The sequence below is a fragment of the Dendronephthya gigantea genome, unplaced genomic scaffold (assembly GCF_004324835.1).
Source record: "Dendronephthya gigantea isolate DGI-Jeju-01 unplaced genomic scaffold, DenGig_1.0 000000F, whole genome shotgun sequence".
Classification (NCBI taxonomy): Eukaryota; Metazoa; Cnidaria; class Anthozoa; order Malacalcyonacea; family Nephtheidae; genus Dendronephthya; species Dendronephthya gigantea.
The window spans coordinates 3,901,543-3,924,160 of NW_021163010.1; the positions used below are offsets into that span (position 1 = coordinate 3,901,543).

At 35.6% G+C, this 22,618-nt stretch overlaps 1 protein-coding gene and 1 long non-coding RNA gene across 6 annotated transcripts; one reads left to right on the top strand and one right to left on the bottom strand.

Annotated features, from left to right (window-relative positions):
• The first annotated feature begins 1,354 nt into the window (after positions 1-1,354).
• Positions 1,355-3,144, top strand: LOC114518226. Its single transcript, XR_003686458.1, has 2 exons — positions 1,355-1,554; positions 2,734-3,144. It is a non-coding gene; the product is annotated as an uncharacterized LOC114518226 (long non-coding RNA).
• A 5,020-nt stretch (positions 3,145-8,164) lies between these two features.
• Positions 8,165-22,047, bottom strand: LOC114515615 (beta-lactamase-like protein 4). 5 transcript variants are annotated; one of them, XM_028534939.1, is made up of 13 exons: positions 17,469-17,776; positions 17,004-17,125; positions 13,908-14,300; positions 13,485-13,604; positions 12,857-12,994; positions 12,446-12,573; positions 12,096-12,254; positions 11,259-11,387; positions 10,883-10,994; positions 10,626-10,701; positions 10,336-10,479; positions 9,634-9,749; positions 8,165-9,443 (listed from the first exon to the last, which is right to left on the bottom strand). In XM_028534939.1, the coding sequence occupies exons 3-13, from the start codon at positions 14,157-14,159 to the stop codon at positions 9,093-9,095; spliced, it is 1,725 nt and encodes a 574-aa protein (XP_028390740.1). In that variant the 5' UTR covers positions 14,160-14,300; positions 17,004-17,125; positions 17,469-17,776; the 3' UTR covers positions 8,165-9,092. The 5 variants fall into 5 exon arrangements, with proteins under 5 accessions (XP_028390740.1, XP_028390717.1, XP_028390709.1 ...); XM_028534916.1 differs by lacking the exons at positions 17,004-17,125; positions 17,469-17,776 and adding an exon at positions 21,293-22,047 and having other exon boundaries at positions 13,485-13,601; XM_028534908.1 differs by lacking the exons at positions 17,004-17,125; positions 17,469-17,776 and adding an exon at positions 21,293-22,047.
• Positions 22,048-22,618: the final 571 nt, after the last annotated feature.

Below are 22,618 nucleotides of genomic sequence, written 5' to 3' on the forward strand. Positions count from 1 at the left end.
AGGCATGTTATGCAAAATTCTGGAGAATTAAATTGAGACAACCATACTATTATACCCATGAACTACACACATTCTTAAATACAGAAACTGTTTTATTATTTTTACAACTTACAATGTTTTATTAAAAGAAAATAAATATTACAATTGGTAAGCCTTTGTTTATTTCATTTCCAAAGAACCTTTCCAGTCATTGCAGGCTAATCTGACAGAAGCTGGTAAGTGGTAAGCCCCTTTTGCATATAATCAATAATAATTACCATGGCTATCTTGGCCTATAAACATCCCTGGTTCTAATCTTCCTTAATGCAGCCTCTGCATTATCATTTGCAAATATAGAAAAGCATATGACCTGCACAGGGGCCATAATTATTGGTTTTATACCATGGAAAGAGCATAGCTTGTGCAGTCAGACAATTATAGTGTTGACCACTGCATGGTGCTGACTCCTGGAAGCTTTCAATTTAATAGTTCATCCTTATAGGTTTAAGCTAATAAGCTCATCAATATACATGATATATGCTGATATAGTTCAGTACAGAAAAACTATTTCTTCTGGCTAATGAAATCCAGCTAAACAAATAGGCAGGCTACCCTTGGTTGAAATTGCACATCTTCATCCTCCCAATGATTCTTAGCCTCTGTTTCTTTGGACTTGAATTTACATTATGTTACCTTTTAGCGTTCTTTGGAAGAAAATGCCTGTAATATATGTATGTAATATGTAAAATAAATTACTTCCAAACTATAGGGTAATCTTTTTAGTAGTTGTTCAAACTTCAAACTATACATTTGACTTCTCGTGCCGCCGTCTTTTGGTCAAATATTAAAATATATAAGCAACGACATCTATCTAAAGACTGTTAACGAAAAAAAATGGTGAAATTTTATCGAAAAAATGAAATTTATGAATAATATATTTACCTGTCAGTCAACTGCATTTTCGTTTCGGCAAATTTCTTGAAGTTTTATTATACATCTGGTATTTGTTTCCTGTTTTTGACAGAAGTAACGTGTACGACTTTCATATCTTCACAAAAACGTCGAACGATATCTGATCAAAAAGTTTTCAGTTCAAAAATATTGACTGACGTTTAAATTTTTTTCGGAAAATATAATAATGAGAACTGAAATACTGAATACTATTTTTAACAAAAACCAGGGGGGAGTGCATTTGTAGCGGGCTCAGAATTGAGCCTTGGTCAGTGGTAACTACCATGGCGAATAGGAACCAGTGGCGTCAATCTGGCGTCAGCAAACGCCGAAATCCGCCATGTTTTTTGCTTCACTTTTTGGTCGCGAGCCGGTCCTCCAGGAATTATATTATAGCTCAGTGGTTTGGGCGAATGATTGTGGCGGCACGTAGCAGGTTGAAAGGATTTGCGGGCTACAAAATCTCGGACAACATGTCGGACGCAAAAGTGAACGTGGATTCTGACATTTCAAAGGCGAAATACGCCGAGCAGAACAGAATTAATACGTACAAGATATTAGCAAAATATAGGAAACGAAACATGTTGATGTTTAGCGGGTTATTGGCTTCTGTTTGCGGAATTTGTATCCTTTTGTTATAGAAATTATATTTCATGATGCAATAACATATTTTATGTACAGCGGTTTTCAAAACTTGGCGAGTTAAAAACTTGTCTTGTGATAAACGCAGCAATTTTTTCATGCAACTTGTCATGCATTGTCATATCAAGACAAGCTGCACGAGTCATTGCACTGTCCAACTGGCTCCCATCTGTTTTACTTCTTCAGCAGCTATGGCTGTGAACTTACTATGAATGATGTGGTCACAAATTATCTCTAGCAAACAAAGTACACTGTGACATATTCTCCACAATACTATTTATATATCAATCTGACCAATTGCAAGGACCACAGAGCATTTTTATATTGGGGGGCTCATGAAAAATAAATGCATAATTCGACTGCCGCCATGTTTGCCATAATCACCCAAACATTCGGTCTGCAAAATATTGGGGAGGCTGAAGCCCCCTAGCCCCCCCCCCCAGCTCCACGGTTCATCAATTTGTTACAAGCTTTAATTTGCGAGTCTGTATTTATCACTGCGAGTCTGTACATATTCATCTGTTTGCAATTGTTATTTGTAAAGTATTGCAAATCAATGACCAATCAACTGATGATTTGTCACAAAAGTTCTCACAAAAGAGTCTGTATTCATCTATTTACCATTTTTATTAGCGATGTGTTTTTAATGCCTGTCATTTAAATAATTTAAATCTCTTGTTACTACACTACTTCCAGTAATTTTAGGAATTATTGGACTTTTATATTGTAAAATTCTGTGTTTTTTGTCCCAGTGTCAAGAGCAATCATATTTAACCAAAGTAATACATGCTACTTTACCATGCTGTCAATTTTTTACATCAACTTGGGGAAGTAATTATACAAAATTCCTCAAAACTAAATAATATATTATACATAAGAAGTGTTTGTACATTCCAAAATTCTGTTTCTAACAACAAAATTGCATTTGTAACCTAGGGAAGTAATTATACAAAATTCCTCAAAACTAAGTAATACATTATACTGTACATAAGAAGTTTTTGCACATTCCAAATATCTGTTTCTACCAACAAAATTGCATTTGTAAAAAATCCGATTTCTACACATTCAACATGTCAAATATAAACGTCCAAACAGCAATAAGTCATTATTCATGTGTCACAATAATGAATTTCACATAAATTATCCTTAATTATATAACAGATGCATACTCTATGTTTGCTGTGAGACAAGAAGATTTTTCAGACTTTGAGAAATGAGATTTGTTGAGTTTCATGTGGTTAAACAACAAAAGTGCAAAGCCAAATTTTCTAAGATATGTTATAGACCTGAAAACTTCACATCATGACAGAACTGCAAGCTGTAAATAGCAGTTGCAACCAAGTTATGCTACATAAACTCTTGGTATCTTAAGTATATTTTGTACTCATCTGTGACATAGACAGTGTTAAACAAAATGTAGCTAAAACAAATATTTGGCAAAAGAAAACATCTTACAATATTACAATCTTTACAGTATGGCTTAATTACAAAATAAAAGTTATGTAGCATAGTACTTAGTGTAAAAATGTTTTGATGTGGCAAAAATTTTTATCTTTACATGAAAATATTTTCCTTCTGTGTTTAGTTTGTTTGTGTGCGTAATTACCCATAATAACATCATTTAGGGTGTTAACTGTAATTAAAATCAACAAAGAATCAAACATTGCAATGAAGAAGTTTTGTACTTTAGCAAGCTTTTAGTTTGCAGCTTCAATGAGCAAAATTGAATGACCATTTTTTTTAAAAAGTGTACTTGGTGAGCTGTGTTAGAGAATGTAGTGTTGTCTAAAGACTTTTATCTTGAACCTTTGCAATTGATGTCAAAAATAAGCGAATCTCTCTCGTTTATATTGATTATGTACTGTAACAATTGGGGCTGTTTAAAGAGTCTTTATTCAAAAATGCAAAAATACGTCATAATCTGGCATCAGTCTGGCTAGCCTGCGTCTTGGTAAAAGGCTCATGGAGTGGCTCGTGTAATATTAAGGTTGCTTTTCAATGGGTATCATTTGTGAGTAATAAATAATAATCTGTTATAAATTTCATTTTAATTTAAATAACTAAAAATGACACATCGTATGCGCTTCCAGTTTGTTGTAATAGCCAGACAGGTTTTCGAAATTATGGCACGATCGGTAGTCTTTCAGTTTCAGTATATTTTGCCTATAGTTTTGAGTTGTTCAACTTCTCTGTTCCCAGACTCTGTTTTGAGAATCTGAACGATATGTGTATCAGATAGACGTCATCGTCTATCTCTACAGTCAACAAGAATTTCCTTGCTTAACGTTTTGACGGATATAATTAGCCCAGTCAAGTCACCTCAACGACTCAAGACTAAAAATATATGATCGACCGCATAATAATTTTAAAACACAAAAAATGTAAGCCCCCGCCGATCATGAAAAATCTTAAACAATCTTCAGATGCAAACGATAACGTGTTGAAGCTAACTTCACCTGTGAAATTTATCCTCAAAACGTGCACCAAGCAATTAGGTCGTGTTTTCTTGTTCCCAGTTATTTCACTTTTTCGAAAATGGTAGAAATTTGCACTTTTGGTAAAGGTAGAAATATTACAATAAAAATGAATATTTTACATGCACGGTGTTCACATTGTCTTGTATTTATTAAAAACGCAGTGGTTGCCACCAATTTTGAATGAAAATCCAATTAAATCCAGCATATTACGGGACTATATATAGAATATCGTGTGAAGATTTGCCTAATCAATTACCAGAGCATACAAGTAAATTCACGTGAAAATGAGCATGCATTTAGAAGATGTGTCGCAATTATTTACCGATATTACGTCATTATTTGTTCATGCAGATCGGTCGTTCAAAGGTTACAAGGCAAAGTTCATGGTTGTGCATTGTTATAAATCTTTACTAGCTTATAATTCCGCAGCACATATATATGCCTTCACAGATATCAAAATAAGTTATACCAACCGGTATAGTTGTACAAGACTCTCATGACACCATGCAGATATATAGTACAACCATATATATATAAAGTGTACAACCATATATATATATATATAAGGTGATACTTAAGGTGCATTAAAGTTTAAAGGTTCCTGTATAATGATTTAAAAACGGCGGAGTATGTGGTCATTTTGTGATCATACATATACATGCATGTGTTATTTTACATAGATAACAAAACTTGTGGTACGAGTCTAAGAGACTGAGAAAACAACTGACGCATAATCACATGATATCAAAAACAACATTCAAACAGTGTGCACTTTACTTAGCGACACGAGATATGGGGGAGTTCTTAATTACTTAAGTATCATCAAATTAACACAGCTCCCTCTTAGCACGAATGAATTACTATAGCAACAAAAATTAATGTTAGCTATCATTTGACATTTTAGAGAAAAATATAAAGAAATTTACTCAGATAATTGCCAAAAAAAAGGTTAACAAGTTTACAATAATCCAGTGGTTATACTTGTATCGAATCCTATCGCATAAGATCATAGGAGAATGACTATGTGCATGCATGCATGGGTGGGTAAACCCGGATTGTCAATAATATTTTGGTCATTCAAGGTACTGGATGAACCTCTATTAACCTACAAACTCTTTAATGATCCTTTGATGCTATTCAGTTCCACTTACACGAAGCATTATCAATTTTGCAGCCCCGAGTATAATGGCAATATTGTTTTAGAGTAATTTTATTATAATTTATCCACACCACATAATCGATTACAAACGTTCAATCCTTTCTGTATCCTGATTGTAAATGCAACAAAAACAGCAAAGACTGAAGTGAAAAATACGTGAATCACATTCATTCTCACATCGTATTAAATATATTATATAAAAGGAGACTATTTTTACTCTGCAGTCATGCAGTGTTTTAAATGCCTTACTTAGTCAAATAGCCATAAATAAAACGCAGACGTCTATATCCCTACTTTGATTGGATTATCTATAGTAAATATTGACACTTTCATATACTGCATGCTTGTCAACTTAATGCACGAATGCACTCTCTTCCCTGGTTAAAAGTGATATTATCCTTGCAGGATATCTTGAACAATTAACATATTAATTTTTCATGCTTTTTCGTTGCAAGTACCCTCCGGTGCAAGGAATTTGAACGACAGGCTGAATAAATTAGAAAACGCTTCAGATCTAAATAACTCTGAAATACGTATCATGCATTTTACCATCGTCATATACGATAATTAACTGTCTTTACTCTTTAGTAAGAGGTATAGAATGAAAACACGACTATACCGTGTGTCCAAAAAAAATTACCCTCCATTGAAAGCACTCAAATCAGGGTACTTTTTTGGGACACACTGCATGTAGATGCAATTATCTTCTTTTGATCGATGGAAACGAGCTAATAAGGGATGTTCAAATGCGAGAAACTGATACAAGAATTTAACTAAATTGGCAGTAAAAGGACGAAAATCTCAGTTATCTATAGAAGTTTCATTTTTATAGTTGTTTCATCACTATGAGTTTATGTGCTGTAGCGTTTCATGGTTATATCCTGGGCCAAGAATCATTGTTGTTTTGCGCCACTCTTTGAAAACAAAAAATTTAGTATACTTAAACGTTTTGTAGTCCTAAGTACTTAGAGGCGTCAGAATTATTGCTCTTGATTAGTGCGTGAAGCTTTAAAATGTCGGTGAAATGTCGGCCATATACTAAAAACCTCATTGTTGCTATAACAATACGTCTTTTGTGAACAACTTTCATGTTTTTGAATATTTTTTTGTCTTATAAAAAAGTAGCCATCTTATATGGAGATATTTATTCGGTGTAAAATGTTGCACAACTAATTTGAAAACCGCTTTCTTTTGAAAGATAAACAGCCAAGCAGGACAATCCCACCTGTTCTGTGTATTATTGCACGTATAAAGCTGGGGATGGCAAAAATAATCGATTGCGTGACAATTGGCACTGAATGAAGATCACCTATTTTAAGTGGGTTTCCGTTCACCTGAGTTAGAAACGAAACGTAATATGACTTTGACTTATTGAAATTAGTCATTAACTAGCACCGAGTATCAATTTTGATCAACGCAAACAGGGCTGTCTCTTCTTTTTACCAGAGTTGCCAGATTACTGAAAAAAGAGGCCAAACTTGTAGTCTGCCTTTTGATTTCTTTGTTTGAAACAAACTGGTTTTGGTTTTTACGCTCATTTGAACATGAATATATGAATATACCTTTAGGTCTAGGTCGCATTTTGGTCGCGTCGAATGCAATTCAAATAAAAGATAATGAGATGATAAACCCTGATTAAGCTTTATTATCATCTCATTATCTATTGTTTGAATTGCATTCGACGCGGCCAAAATGCGACCTTAATTATGTTAATTTGGCAACTACGAAACTTTTATGTTTATTATACTCCATCGATACTCCTATACCTAAATTTTGAAGATCCTTCATTAATTTATGAATTTCTCTGTAGCACGTTGCAAGAAAAATTGCATTGCCTTTATAGTGCGCAACAATATCTTGTTTGTCTAATATTTCCGCGTGGTGACTCATCCAGCTTGCTAAAAGCCACTGTCAGGATCATGTTATTTTTGTAAATCATAAACAAGGATTAGAATGAACAGAAGTGGGTGGAACGCCACCGTCTAATCAAGAGCCGTCAATTGGGTTAAGTGGCCTGAGTGAAGGCTCCGCAATACGCGTGTTTTGACGTCACAACTGCGTGTGTATACTGTGTGATTTCCTGCTATAACAGAACAGGACTTCTGCGCCTATCAGTAAAGTGGCTTTCTTAATGTTGTGTTCATTTTAATAATACCTATACATATATAAAAGAAATTAAAAAGGGGGCTGATGGGTATGAACCATTGAGATGGTATGAACTTATTTGCCTGTTTGTATAGCGTAAAACGAGTAATTCTTCTAGTCTGCATTTGCAGAAATGTTTGGCATTGTTTCAATGAAAATCACATGCAGGTGAACGCACAGGAAAAATACTTTTCAAACTGATCGGATAATAGAAGAAGGATTTATCAAAGAGCGCCAGTTCATATGGTTTAAATAAATCTCTGTAGAAATTTGTACCGCGCAGTGAATTCTGGTACAACATAAAACTGGTTTAAATAAATCTCTGTAGAAATTTGTACCGCGCAGTGAATTCTGGTACAACATAAAACTGGTTTAAATAAATCTCTGTAGAAATTTGTACCAGTGAATTCTGGTACAACATAAAACTGGTTTAAATAAATCTCTGTAGAAATTTGTACCAGTGAATTTTGGTACAACATAAAACTGGTTTAAATAAATCTCTGTAGAAATTTGTACCAGTGAATTCTGGTACAACATAAAACTGGTTTAAATAAATCTCTGTAGAAATTTGTACCGCGCAGTGAATTCTGGTACAACATAAAACCGGTTTAAATAAATCTCTGCAGAAATTTGTACCGCGCAGTGAATTCTGGTACAACATAAAACTGGTTTAAATAAATCTCTGTAGAAATTTGTACCGCGCAGTGAATTCTGGTACAACATAAAACCGGTTTAAATAAATCTCTGCAGAAATTTGTACCGCGCAGTGAATTACGGAACAACGTAAAACTTTGTTGTTTCTATGATACCGAATTTTAGAAGGATATAAGTTTACCATGTATTATTTTTATCTATAGCCCCCACCTCATCCTACACCCGTCAACCGGGAGACAGTCATAATCTTCTCAGAAACTTCTATATGATATTTACATTAACTACAGTACAACTATATATAACATGGTATAATTGTCTAATATATATAAAGTTCTTGCAATATTATCTTCTGTACTACAAGTTATAAACATTTTCTTTTGCACTGGATATATATATAATCGAATATTAGCTAGGTATATCAATTATTTAATAAAATTTAGTTAACCTGCATGCATTATAAGCCTGATCGCCTCCAATTGCTGGCGTTCTGCCCGCTTCAAGAAGTTCAAACAAGCAATAAAATATCTTAAGTGTTGTATGCAGCCTTGCACTAAAATTCTGCATGTATTCAAGGACCAATGTGTAAGGTTCAAAAACATATAAATTCTATATCTATGAAACCTCTCTCAACCGGGAACCTCTATTAAGCGGACACCTAGCTGGGCATATAACTGGCATGCACGTGAAGCGGAAATTTTCAGTTAAATTGTTTTAAGAATTTCTACAAATTTTACGCTGTGTGAAGTCCCCCTATTTATAACAAACGATATAGTCGTGAAAGAACCAGATTTCACCGATTTTAAATTCGTTCATTTCTTTATTGAATCCATGGATGAACTTCACGTTTTGAATTATTTCTTCACTGGATAGCCAGGACCTTTTTTAACGGATAGCTATATGAAACAGCCGGCATTTACCCCTTTTCCCGAAACTGTCCGCTTAATGCCGATTCGATTGTTGAAACATACTGTTTCTACTGGGCGATGATTTAGGCAAACATTCTAAAGATCCACTACATGCACATGAATGGTGGAATGACCAATCGTTTCAGTGAACTTTAAGCACCTTTAAAATCCAACTATTGTTTAAGTGTGTTTACGATGAAATGTAACCTTTCCCTTTAAATGTATTCCATAAATAACAAATTCGTTAACTTTATCTCGAGTGTTTTTTGGTTTTGTGAAATATATTCTTTCACCATTAATTCCAAGAGAAAAGTCCTTACAACGGTTTACCTGCATTATGCCGAAAATATAATCACCAAGGTACGTGAGGGGAAATGTATACATATCTCCAATCGAGAACCGTAGGTAATGATGAGTGTCGTTCTCTTTCTTGTATGTCGATATTTTCATTGCGACATTATGAAGTGTTTGAACTTCGTTTGTGTCATATACACCAATGAATCTCTTTGGATTAGATACGGGTGTCTGTTGCTACATAAGGGGAAATATACTTGTAATGTATTCACTTATATATTGGGAAAAATGATATTGCATACGAAACAAAAAATGAAAAGTTTGTAAGTTATCCTTGTAGACGAATAAATGTATGCGATAGATAGCTATGTCACATGCAAGGTGCGGTTTTCTTGCAGTATAACTTACTGAGTATATTTAAACTAACCATGTTCTGTGGTAACTTCGCAAGTTCATCATGAAATAGGTCGAACAAAATGTCCATCTTCGGAGGCAACGTGCTATATATTTGACAGTTATGAGACGTGCTCACAAGATTTACAGCTATATGAACCAAAATGAAAAATCAGAATATATAGTTTTAAAATAACAAAAAAACACGCTATTAAAATGTTAGCACAGCGGGACTAAATCAGGCTGGCAATGCCACTAAATAAACGAGCATAAAACGTGACTCAGATTAAAAATGAATGACATGGGCATAAGTACAAATCCAACGTTTGCATGAGTACTGTTTTCTATGAATATAAGTAAGAATTACACCACCGGACGCCAGTGGCGTAGCCAGCATCAATAATTGGGGGGGACCATATTAATATATTCATGTTAACAGACTGTAAAGGCAATTGATCTGAAAAGAAATTAACCCTGCATATCACGAATATATGAATATGGGCCCCCAATTATCGTTCTGGCTACGCTACCGCCGTACACCATATAATCTACAAATTTATTATGATAAGTAAAAATTTATTTGCTTTCGGAAACTAGAAAAAAATGAAAAATCGCGCCGCGTTGCCAAATCGCGTCCGGTCTGTGTGGGCCTTTAACCTCGCGCGTCCAGCGTCTTCGACGGAGGCTGAGATTCTAATGAGTGGTAAATATTACAAACAAACAAAATCTTACAAACCTAAGCGTAACTCGGGCAGAAGTTTAATCATACTGCAGTATCCCCCATACACAAATCCGTCTTTGGTGTAGTTCAAATATCCTTTATGGAAGCCAATACTCCAGGAACTCCCCAACATTTGCTTGCCGTCGGTGAAAAAGTAGTCTAACAAGACAATCAAATATATACAGATGCCCTTAGGAAGTGAAGGGAACAGTCACTCCCCTCCCCACAGCGTTGTAAGTAAAATCTGGAGTAAAGTAGTTATAGATCGACACTGCATGATCACATAAAAACCTCGCGTTAGTTACCTGGTGTAAAAAATTCATCAAGAATTGCTGATCGAAGATATTGATTGTGATTGTTGTTGAACAATCCAATTTCTAACTAAAAGGTAAAGAGATTCAAATCAGGCAAACAGCCACAAAATTCATGAAGAAAAATGACAATTCTTGTTTTGTAAAAAGTCGAATTCCTTAGTTTTCCTTCATTAATTGCTTGTGAGGGGAAATCAGACTTCCCTGTTTCGAAGTTTCACGTATAAATCGGTACTTCTAAAATCACTCGCCTGAGCTAAATCGTGAACTGTAGTGAATAAACCACCAGCTGGATTCAACCAACCCCAGTTTTTTAAACTGTTTTTACTTTTCGCTGTCGGTAATGGTGGGAATATATTTTTTCTGCAAAAACAATAATGTTGTAACTTGTAAGAACATGCAATTGCGCTAAAATTAACGCATTGAACAAAAAGGATGTTATATTATTGGCTAGGAAGAGAATGTGGTGTTTAGGATATATTTTAGAGATTTATTTACCGATTTTACTGACACTAAAAAAAACGTTTAAATGAAGTTGCCCAGAAACAGGCTTTTGTATTTTCGGCAGAATGATATTGCGTCGTTTGTCGCATGCGCGCGCAGCTGTTTAAGGATGTGTATACTTACGTATTGTTCATTGTAAAGGTGGATGATTTCATATGTAGTGGTTCAAAAATCTTATCCTGGACAAGTTTCGCATAACCACCAGAATAGTTTTTGCCCATCACATTTCCAGCGATGGCAAATGGAAGATTCCTGGTAAAAAATAGCCCCGTTCAAATTGTATAGTCAGGAAAGCCCATTTTTTACTACACTATAAGTTGTTCACGCGACGGAGAAGGATCATGTAAAAAGTCAACTTTTAAGCGGTTATAATTTTGATGGATTCCGTTGACCGCGCGAACGAATTCGCCTTGTGGAATACGCAGGGCTTGACGTATGTTCAGTATCCATTCCTGGTTATTACTATAGAGATCAGTCACAGAGAAGTACGAACGCGCAGGGTTGCTTGGGGGTAGTGTCGCAGCTCCGCGCAAGAATGATTTTCATTGGCTGAACTTTACAATACATTTCTGTTTCAACCAATAGCATAGCTTCGTTCTTTAGAAAGCATAGAAAAGCATTATATCCAATTGGACGAAAGCTTCCGACAGCTGCGACATGTCCCATGCTTGACCGGCAAGAATATTAGGAAGACACCCTGTGCAACTTTATCTCAGGTCTTTCTTAAAGCCAAAGGGTATAGTACAAAACAACACCTTTTCTAATTTGACTTACGTGCCAGCACATTGATTTAAAACTCAATTGATATCAACGAATTTATGCAGATGTTCATGGAAGATTTGTTGTCGTTGTGCAACTGTCACTATCGTGATACACGTCATTGTCATTACGTATTGTTTTCGCATTGTATATAATTAAAATTATTTCTTACTTCTGTGATAATATTTGTCTTATACGTACCCATATAATGCATCTTTTCCTGGTGGAAAAAGCAAACGGGATGTATTTTTTCTAAGTTGTTGCAGCATGTGGTTAGTATCGTAGGGACAGTAGCTCTTCGGGGTTTCTTTGTGACAAGGGGCTTCTCTGGGAAGACCAGAGGAATATGTGATAAGCTCCCTGGAACGGGAAAAAAGCTGGTTAAGCTATGAATGTATCTTAACTGGCGGTTTGTTCAAAATTCCTATATTAATTACTTAGTTGATAGCGTAGCACTTGGCGTTCTGTTGAAAAGACATCACGAAAATAAGGTGTGAAAAAACTTTTTGTCACGACATGCAGTTAGTAATTACCCTAATAACTGAACATACCGTAATGTTATCCCTGATCCGTTGTCATTATTAAAAGGATTTCTCACCCAGAAATTTGGTTCATACTTTACTATAGGGTCATCCAAGCCAATTTCTCCATCGTTATACATTTTGAACGCTAAAAGCGCCTTGGAAATACAAATATGACTGATTAGCCTACGAATTGAACTTTTTCAAAATATGGAAATGTTAAAAATCAGTGTAATTTATAGGATCGATTAATTCATCCAGGTTCAATCATTGGTCAGTTGGCCAAATATACAACCATTACAAACATTCTGTCTTTAAATTTAGTAAAAGTAACAAGATATTTGCAATTCATTTCGCAATTCAACCAGCAAGTTCATAACTGAAATAAATTATTTAGATTAATTTTGATTGTATAACTCGGTAATATTGCAACATACATACTGTAATCACTTTCGTAATACTGGCAACGGGAAATAGTTTAACCTTTCCTATTTTTGCAGTCTTTTTTTTACTGTCCCATCTATACTTTGCTTCCCAAATGACTTTATCGTAATATACCACGTTTACTACGGCTACACTCTGTTGAAAGAAAGTCGGAAGAAACAAACGTTACTTAATGATGATGATTTTTGCATTCAATAACTTTGTGCAAATATGATTTTACTGTTTACGAGATGCAAAGCTAGTTAACTGTTTACGAAAATAACAAATACGACTCTCAAGCACAATGATTTCCAAGCTTTTCAAGTCCCCGAGATATTATTATTTTTGAATTGATTCAAATTTTACAAAAGGTTAAAATACAGTTTAAAATACTGGTGCCAATTTTGCAGTATTTTTTGTCTGCTCCTCTCAAACAGCTACAGTTGATTCATCAACTATCGAACGTGTGATCTCTTTGGAAATTAAACTTTTTCAAAAATTGTTTTGTTGCTATTTATATTCTTACTCCATAATTCATTTTTGCGTACACTTCACACAACATCCCTATTGCAGTACGTTTTTACGCCTTTGGTTTGTGTAGTATAATATACATATAGTATAGAAGACTTTGTGTTCATATACTAACCTCATTATTCTTCGCTACGTCGGCTTTTATATCCTCTCTCCAACTTTTCAAATATTCCGTAATCTTCTTTGGTATGGTTTCAAAGGGAACCGGTTTCGTCCTTGTATAACATACCTCCTTCTGGGATGAATTAAAATAGTAGTATCGAATATCTCGTCTCTATATGTATGATGTATTCAGAACTGATGTCAGTATAGAAAGGGGAGCTCATTGAGGTTTATATTTATCATTAGAAAGAAGCTTGAACGGCTTAATATAAAGACTATAAAAATGACAGCTGCAAGACGTGTTCTGTTTTACATGGAACTATTCTTCAAAGGCGTATTCAACGAGTAGCCCCTGGATAGAATGTGGGCGTTTTTCAATTCAACTTTATTTGCCGTGCATGTGTCTAAAATCGTTACAAATGCATGCGACTATAACCTTGACTGTTGCTTCAGAGACATCCGACTGCACCATTTTCCAAGTGAAAAGAGCGGCCAGTGCAATCGTGGTTAGGATGAAGAAAATCATGAACCAGAGTAAACATCGAACGGTAGATGTTCCTTCGCGGATGCTTATTTTTGCTTTATGGTCATCGCGCATTGCGTTTCCATTCATGTCCGTGATTTCATCGGGAAAAGCCTCTGGAGCAAGCAGCTCCGTTGGGCTCGTCATGGCCTCTCCGTAGTCCATAGCTTTATTGATCACACCCTTTTTTGGCAGCTGATTCGAAGTTTCTGCAGGCTTTATCGCCGATGCATCATCCTTTTGATCGTTAGAAGCGGATACAGACAACTTTACATCAACGATTTTCTCATCCAATGCAATATTATTCTGTCAAAGATTAAAAAGTCATATAAAATAGTATCTCAACATCATATCCTCGGAAATTATTACTAATATACGAGCACTGCTTTTGTTTCATAATTACATGCACTCACTCCAGTTGAGTAATACTGATCTCATGTTGATATATGATTTGCGATAAAGTAAAATAATTAAAAATCTGCTCGAAAAACAATCTCTGTTCAAAAATTGCACTATGGAGTGGCGAGTATAAGGATTTTTTCCAGTCTCTGTGTGTCAATGTGATAGCAATTATTCTGGAGAATATTGAATTAAAATTGACTGGGGGCCTCCTATTGTCCAACAATCAAATGAAACTTTAAGGAAAGGAAATATCATAGGTTTGACATAATAAACGATACGAATTTTGACATTAATTTATGAATTAATTTTTCATGATATTCATTTTATAAAACGCAAATGCAATTAACATGCTTTATTATCTCGTGAAGTAAAGGAAAAGGTCGTTTTAACTTTTAGGCTAACCGTGATCCTATAATTTGACCTTCCAAGCCATGCTAACACCAAATGCATTCAGGCCATAACACGTAACTCCAACAACCGTCAACAAGATTCAAGGTTGCATCATAATTAAAGTTGTTATTATTATATTTAAGTCCAGTATGAGGTCAACAACGCATATTTTTTAAATCAGTTCTGTGAATGCGCATACATTATCGCGTTGGCAGGGGTTGCATCTTGCTAGCTCGACCTCCTACTGGCCGGGGAAAGAGTCACTCTTATGGATTCATATGCTGCTCGTTGACATAGAAATTAAAGGGATTTTCGTATAATCAGGTCGTCATCATTGCGAGACATATTTATTCGGTGGCACAGCTGTAGCTGAAGACGCTTTCTCCTCGAAGACTCTAAAGAGCAAAGATGATTGCCTCTACAACACTTTTTCAAACGCTTTACTGTTTTCAAGTGCCAGTTGTGCCCTGCGGCATTCGCCTGTGAGTATCGGGAAGTAGATGGATAACTTTATCGTATAGCCGCGAACTTCGTGATTTCATGATTAGAGATAAGGTTATACGGCAACGGCCACGCCTCCCCTGTTCACAGAATCACCGGTCCTAGTCATTGCACTTGCATGTTTTAAATTTAATTTTGCTCTTACCTTGAACAAGGGGATCGTCCTGAGAAATATTCACGAAACTGTCCTAGTATATGGTTCATACTCAGTTTATGACGTGTCGGCTCGTGGTCAACTAACAACGTGTTAACAAACAAGTAAATACCTCTGACATGCCGAAGATTCGTGATCGCAATAAAACCCGGAAAATTCCAATCATATATAATCCAATAATATGGCAAGTATTGGTTGTAAACGGAAAACCGTGAAAGGTCAAAAATCAACGGGAGGCCAGCGTGCTTTCTTTGCTCAAGTTTAAAGTCTAATCTTTCTATATCTTTCAACATGCATTGATTATAACAAGATATTTTCTATTGAGCATATTAGGTGGTGAAATGGGATTTTTTCGCCTATCAAAGATACATGCATGGCGCATCTATTGCGACAAGAATGACTCAGGAGCTTTTTTATTATTATCTTTTTTTCACTGGTTATAGTTCAGCCTTCTTTACGACAACAATCTAAAGTCTCATTTTATTGATTATTACACAAGTTTTATGCATATGCACTGTATCTATCAGTATCCTACAATAAGGGGTTCCTCATATGAAGAAAACGTCTAGCTCCATTAATCATTAGTTTGTCGTGACAAAATTATTTGAGGAATGCATGCTAACAATTTGAACTGCTAGCATTTACATCATTTGTCGTTAGTTTGATAAAGAAACATTATTTACATCGCCTTTGCCTCCCTCTCCGGAAACTACTTTTCCCGTACAAGTGCTGCTGTATTTATTCAAAGACATTTATTAATATTTTAATCTCAGTTGCAATCATGCTAGCAGGATTCGAGATATTGACATATAACTCATTAACCTTGTTTTTACTTCGACATTTGCTGTTCATTATAGCACCGCCATTTACAGTTAACCTCGTTTGCATATTTCATGCAGAAGATTTCATTCTCAACAGACAAGGTATCCTGTTTCTCTACGTCAACATAGGTTTAAATATGCCATCAAATTTTAGCACAGTTCCATGCGTAAGGTTGGAAAACTAAGTAAAAATCTCCTGTTTGCATAAACACTCGGTTAAGAGACGTAATTCAGGTAAATTTTATGGGGTATGAAAAATACTTATTGAGACAAAGAAGCAGCTGGCGGCACAATCAAATGAAGATGAGTGCCACTCCAAGAGAGTGTCAAATTATACAGTAAGGCTGTTATATCATATTAATAGCTTAAATTTAAAAAAAATCCAGTCGTAGTCGAAAGAGAAATAAGCTTTTGTGAAGTGAAATTGTAAGAATGCATGTGAGCGGATTTATAGTTTTTTTTCTTAGTTCTTTCTTTTTGCTTCTCGTGTCCCGTCCTAATATAGCGTCGTTTGTATCCATGCAGCTCAGTATTAGATTGCAAAAACAATTACGAAGACGAAGTCGAAGAACAATTTACGTGTAAAAATTGGTTCCTATAGTAATGGTTTTGTAAAACAGGTCAAATGCGTATAGTTATATGGCAAAAACAATGTATGACAACTATCTATGTATTACGATTACCATGGCAGCCTGGCAGGTAGCTTTTTTAAATACCTCATCACATCTGCTGATCAACTACCTGAAATATACAAGATAACTTCTCGACGTTTCGACAATGAGGTCTTCGCCAGGCCGACTGAGGCCCTCAGGTCAGAACGTTGATAAACTTTCTTGTATATTCTTGGCAGATTGTTGTGCAGACTTGATTAGAAAATACATAAATATATTAGTACTGAAAACTTATTATGAGGTATAAAAACGGACGTTTTCGTATCTTTTGTTCAAAAATTGAATGTCCTCCGGACATTGCTAATGTGTCTAACACACTAAAATGTTAGACGTCATCTGATAACATGATTAAAGTAATCTATGCACACGCAATTCTATATTTGTCAGGTTTTCTTCAACATGGCACTTGCTTTATTATAGACATATTTAGCTATAGCGAAGGAGCTCCCTTTGTAAACTAGATTATCTGTGTAAGTAGCCGTCGACTCGTTTGTACACTGTACATTGTTACAGATTCTAATATCGCATGAGTTACCTGACATTTTTATTGTCTTGGAGTGAATGCCGGATGATTCATATCAGACGTGTCAGTGTAGGGCAATCCTGATTCCAGGTTACGATAGCTTCACCAAAAACCAGTACCAAGAACAGCCTCTTTTCCGCTGTGCTCTATTTACAATATGCCTTGACCCAAACACAACCCCTTTCCCAGAGTTCTTTTGTTTGTTTATAATGATAGCGTTTTATGGCCAGATCAAGAATAGCCGGATATTGATATATGCAACCAGCTGCTATGCAATATGTTCGACATGCGATTAGAAAGACGCATCATTTTCTCGATTTATTACTTCATGATTGAAGAGGCCGCGAAAAACAACAGCGTTGCAAGCATGTTGTCGGCTCTAATCATTTGCTTGATAGCTGCTTTCATCAACTGTATTATCAGTTTACAGCAAATCATATCGTCTGCGTACTTCATTAACATCACTCATAAAGCAATAAAACATGCGTTATGGCTCTTCACGGTATGCTGTTAATAGTACTACAGACAGTCTACACTAGTGGGTTTGCTAACAAAAACGCGCGAAAAATGACGTTTTGTGTCAGATATTAAAAATGACATGTCACAACTCACAAAATCCTAGGACAGTAGGAGAAAGTTAAATTAATTACGAAACATCAAAATGAAAAATTGCTTTTTTCATACAAAATCACTATTTTACAATATGTCAACGTACGACATTTTCTCAAATATAATTAATCTATATAGCTGCTTTTAGTTCAAATACGTTCACATTTTAATTAACTTTAGTTCGCCGCATAACTTCAAACGACGCACGCACAGTATCATGTTGTAACTTGTAAATAATATTTACATAAACAACAAAATAAACGACATTCGCAAACGTTTGGGGACAAAAATGAAGGAAATGGTCGCAAATTTTACGCCTTGGCATTCTTTTCCCAGGGACGTTCCCTGGTATCTTTTGTCCTAATTACATTAGTCAACCGATTTGCACATTGTAGGCCGCAATTCTAGTGACTGGACCGAGTTGGAGTTTGGATGTGACAACTACGTAGGAATACTAAAAATCTAAAATATGACAGTTTGACATGTCCAGTCACAGCATAGTTCAGTGCTTTTTTATTTTTTATTTCAAGCCGTTCTAAGAGCTCTTTAAATGTGATTTATAATGTAGACAATTCCTATACTATTTACTAAACTCGGTCCAATCCTCCAAATTAAACCCAACCTTGTCTTCAGGACAACGGCGTTGTTTCATTGCGAAGATGTCTCTGATCCGCGCGGGGGCCTAGGAACGAGCTTGCAAAAACAAGCTGACTTCTGTATCACATTTGGTGTAACATGATTAACACCTTTTTCATGGGCCACTATAATATTGATTAAAGGCTAGAGGATGAAGATTAGGCACATGAATCCACGCATTGGGTGTAGATTGCTATAGTTTGTCTTGGAGGAAATTATACATCAAATATGAGCTTGTTTAGTATAGTTAATAATTTAAAAAATAATTAAGTATGTTAAACTTTCATAAAAGTCAACAATGCTAATGTTTTGCACTATAGACTCGGTCCACAACCTTTTCATTTCTCTCTCGATCACTAACCCCGTCAATTGCTGTTAAACATTCCTACTTTTTATATATTATGATTTGAACGACATTGAGACACATAACTGATGACTCGATCAAGTTTAATATAGTCTACAGCATCAACTTATTAAAAAAGCATTAGTTCTCATTAACATCAGTAATGACGGGCAAGTCATGTCGGATAATTTGCATTTGAAAGGAAATTTTGTAAGATCAAAACATTATTATTTTTATTGAAAAAAGTTCAATAACATCACTATTTTTATTGTCATAATATATCTTGCAAACAGAAGAAGTATGAATGCTTGTGCAAATTACGACAGATGGTTCTGATTTGCAGACTAGAAAATGCAGGAAAACTGGGAAAATATTCGGCAGAAAAGCCCATTATAATATGAGTAGAAAACAGGCGAATAATTCATTAGACAGGTGAAGGTATCTGTTATACATGCAGGTACGGGAATTTCGCATATTGTAGGCTCTTATATTAATTTTAATATGACGTACCATGTATTGGGTCGTCCGCCATTCTGATTGGCAAGAGTGTTTTATTTATCCTATTGCTACAAACCTTGAGAATAACACGCCCGTATACTCTTAGTTACAAAGGTTTGCTTGCTTCCAAATAACTGTATTCTGCCAACTCACGAAATCAGTTGCAAGGACTCAATGTTGCAAGGACGTCTGCCTAAAGCAGGTATATCTTTCTCTACTGTGGAGAAACGGGTAGGAATCGCAGAAAAAAGAAATGTTCATGCAACGTGGTACCTGATAACATTTTGAAATCAAATTGATGCGCGCCGTTTTCTCCTTCATTGCTCGATGTAGTTCAAAGTATATGCTATATTACTTTATGAAATTGAAGTACTTCTATTGAAAGTGCTTAAAGGCCTGTTGCGAATTACGGTAAAAAAGGGCCAGTCACCCAGATTCTCTCTTGCCAAAATTTTCGAATCATTTGCTTAATTTCACGTTTTCGCTAGACCTGTTCCAAGCTAAGCGAAAGCGAGGTAAGAACTTGAAAATAAACAACCGTTTTTTTTAAAAAATTCGACCACTGACAGTCTGACCAGCCTGGTTTCGCGTAACTGGCAGGCCAGCCAGGCCTTATTCTCTTTTGGCGACTGAAAGACCTGTACATCCCCTCTTAATGTAACCAATGCACTTACATATAGCGCTTGATTGGGTTAAAATGAGTGATATATGCAGACATATGCTGGCAATAGTTATTACTGTTATCTACCTGTAACTCGGTAACCGCAACTGTATAGTCTGTAGTCAATCCCGGACACGTCTCACTGCAAGTGTGTTGGTTATATCCCAACAGCGGTTAAACCATTGCAGGTGTTTCCTACTTTAGTATTATTATGCTCTTCCCAATGACAGATGCTTTTCATGGGATGGTTTACACTGCCAGTTAATCAATGAACAACTGAATACCGTCTGTCAGTGTTTCTTATTATAGTTTGTAAGGCACACAGATGTGCCTTCTCTACTATTTACTCTGTCTATCGCCATGCAGAGAATGCTTAAGGAATGAGTTCTATCCTTGCGTCTTATCGATTTGTAATATCATTAGGCAATATCGCGTACATTTTAGAGAAAATCGAAACTAAAATCCTTAGCATTGATTTATTCTGAAGCCCGTCGCGTTTCTCAATCAACATTTTCTAAAAGCTGACGTGCATGTGAACAGTATTAGTATACATATTTGTAACACAGCTCTCTCTCTGTTTCATAGGGGTAAACGGGGGCTATCCAAGTTCTCAGTTGTTTAAAAGGAGTGTATTTCAAGCTGTCTTGTCTTGGCAGAGTTGCAAAAAGAGTTCAACCTTCCTCCGGTAGGATTTCAAGTTTTGAAAACCTTCCAAATGACGTTACGTCACTGAGTCAAGTGGCAACCAACATAAAGAAATATTTTATTTTTTGGTACATGCGTGTGATCAATTAGAGTGTTCAACTTTGAGCCTTCCTCACAAACCTCATTCAAAGCAAACTTTCCTCCGGGTGGTACCCGCGTAACCGAGCTTTTTTGCAACTCTGTGTCATACATTCATACTCAATAGCTCATATAAATATATCAACAAACATGCATGATCATGTACGAAAAAATAGAATCGTTAAAAAAACGTCATCGTTAAACGATGGACGATTTTAATTGAAATATAATTAGAAGATTTTGTTCCAAATTTGTCGCAGTTCTTAAAACGCCTGCCTAGTCACAGAGCTCTCTCCATGTACTCACCATTTCGGTAAATACTCAGGTTGCTATCCACTTAAAAATCTTCCTGATTATGGCTTCAACTTAGGATATTCCGTAAAATTTCACACACTGCCTGTTACCATTGAGGAATTAACTATCAAGTTTACAATTAACAATGACGATAAAAAACATTGTCTCCTGCGAATTTCATCTAGCACTTTGAATTTGATATCACTTTCATTTAAGTATTTAATTGCCACTGTTCCTGTTAAAAGATTTGCGGCATTGATTACTTAAGGATTATAATGTGCCCACTCTATAAAAAATGCTAAAACGGCCAAATATCCAAAGAAAATTTAAATTACCGACCCTAGATTTTTCTTGCTAAAAATTTTGCAACTTCAGCTTGATCTGCAAAAAATATCAATATCGATGCAACTTGATTGAGCCAGTATTTCTATATTAAGATGCACACAATTAAACAATGGTATGAAATCAATGAAAAGATGACACCATCGAAGAAGCAAGTTGCAATAGAGTATAATTAGATAATTAAATATTTTGACGAGGGTTGTGACAACTGATAGAGAATGCCAAATATGTTAAGCCCGTTGGCAATATCGCAACCGCTAATCGCTTTAGGTGTTTGTATGGGGTATTGTATTGTACACAAATTTCGCAAGCTTGGGTGGGGTGTATTGGTGGTGGGTCTTATCACCTTGATCAGTATCAGCAGAAACAAAGGGCCAAGCATAGCCGTACAAATATGCTTCCTTATAATTATTCTTTAGAACTGATGTATTCAAGCAAACAGCTCGGTCCAGTTGGAGCAGAATATAACAACGAGTTGTTCCACTTGTTCGTATGTCGCACAATCGAAAAGTCGTCGTTGTGAGTCTATTTTCGCCCCTCATTGCAATTGGAGTGGACCGTACGGTCATAATCAATTAAGTCTCATACGTGCTATGGTCATAATCAATTAAGTCTCATAAGTCATAATGAAAAGTCTTTTCATGTGCCGAACCTAATGTTAATGTACCGCTAAATTCTTTGTTTAAGTTCATTTGCATTCGACGTCTGAAACAGGAGTTAGTTCTCAGATTACTGGCTACCAGACTTATTTAATTATTCCGTATGACCATTGGAATATACGGTCCCAAACTCCGATGAGGGGCGAAACTGGCCGTATAGAATTTACATTTTCACAAACGGACAACGCAGTTTTTCCAGTTAAAATATTCTTAAAGAGCAGACATTTCAATCCTGTTAAATACAACTCGAATTCTTACACCTCTCGAGCATTGCTCATAATTCTCACGTTTACATGTTTGGAGGGCAAAACACATAAATACTTCTTCAAGTTTTCGG

Coding starts and splice junctions, on each gene's coding strand:
- LOC114515615 (XM_028534908.1), bottom strand. Junction 12,574..12,856: donor GTATTACGAAAGTGATTACA/GTATGTATGTTG, acceptor TGTATTTCCAAG/GCGCTTTTAGCGTTCAAAAT. Junction 10,702..10,882: donor CAGTTCACGATTTAGCTCAG/GCGAGTGATTTT, acceptor TTTACCTTTTAG/TTAGAAATTGGATTGTTCAA.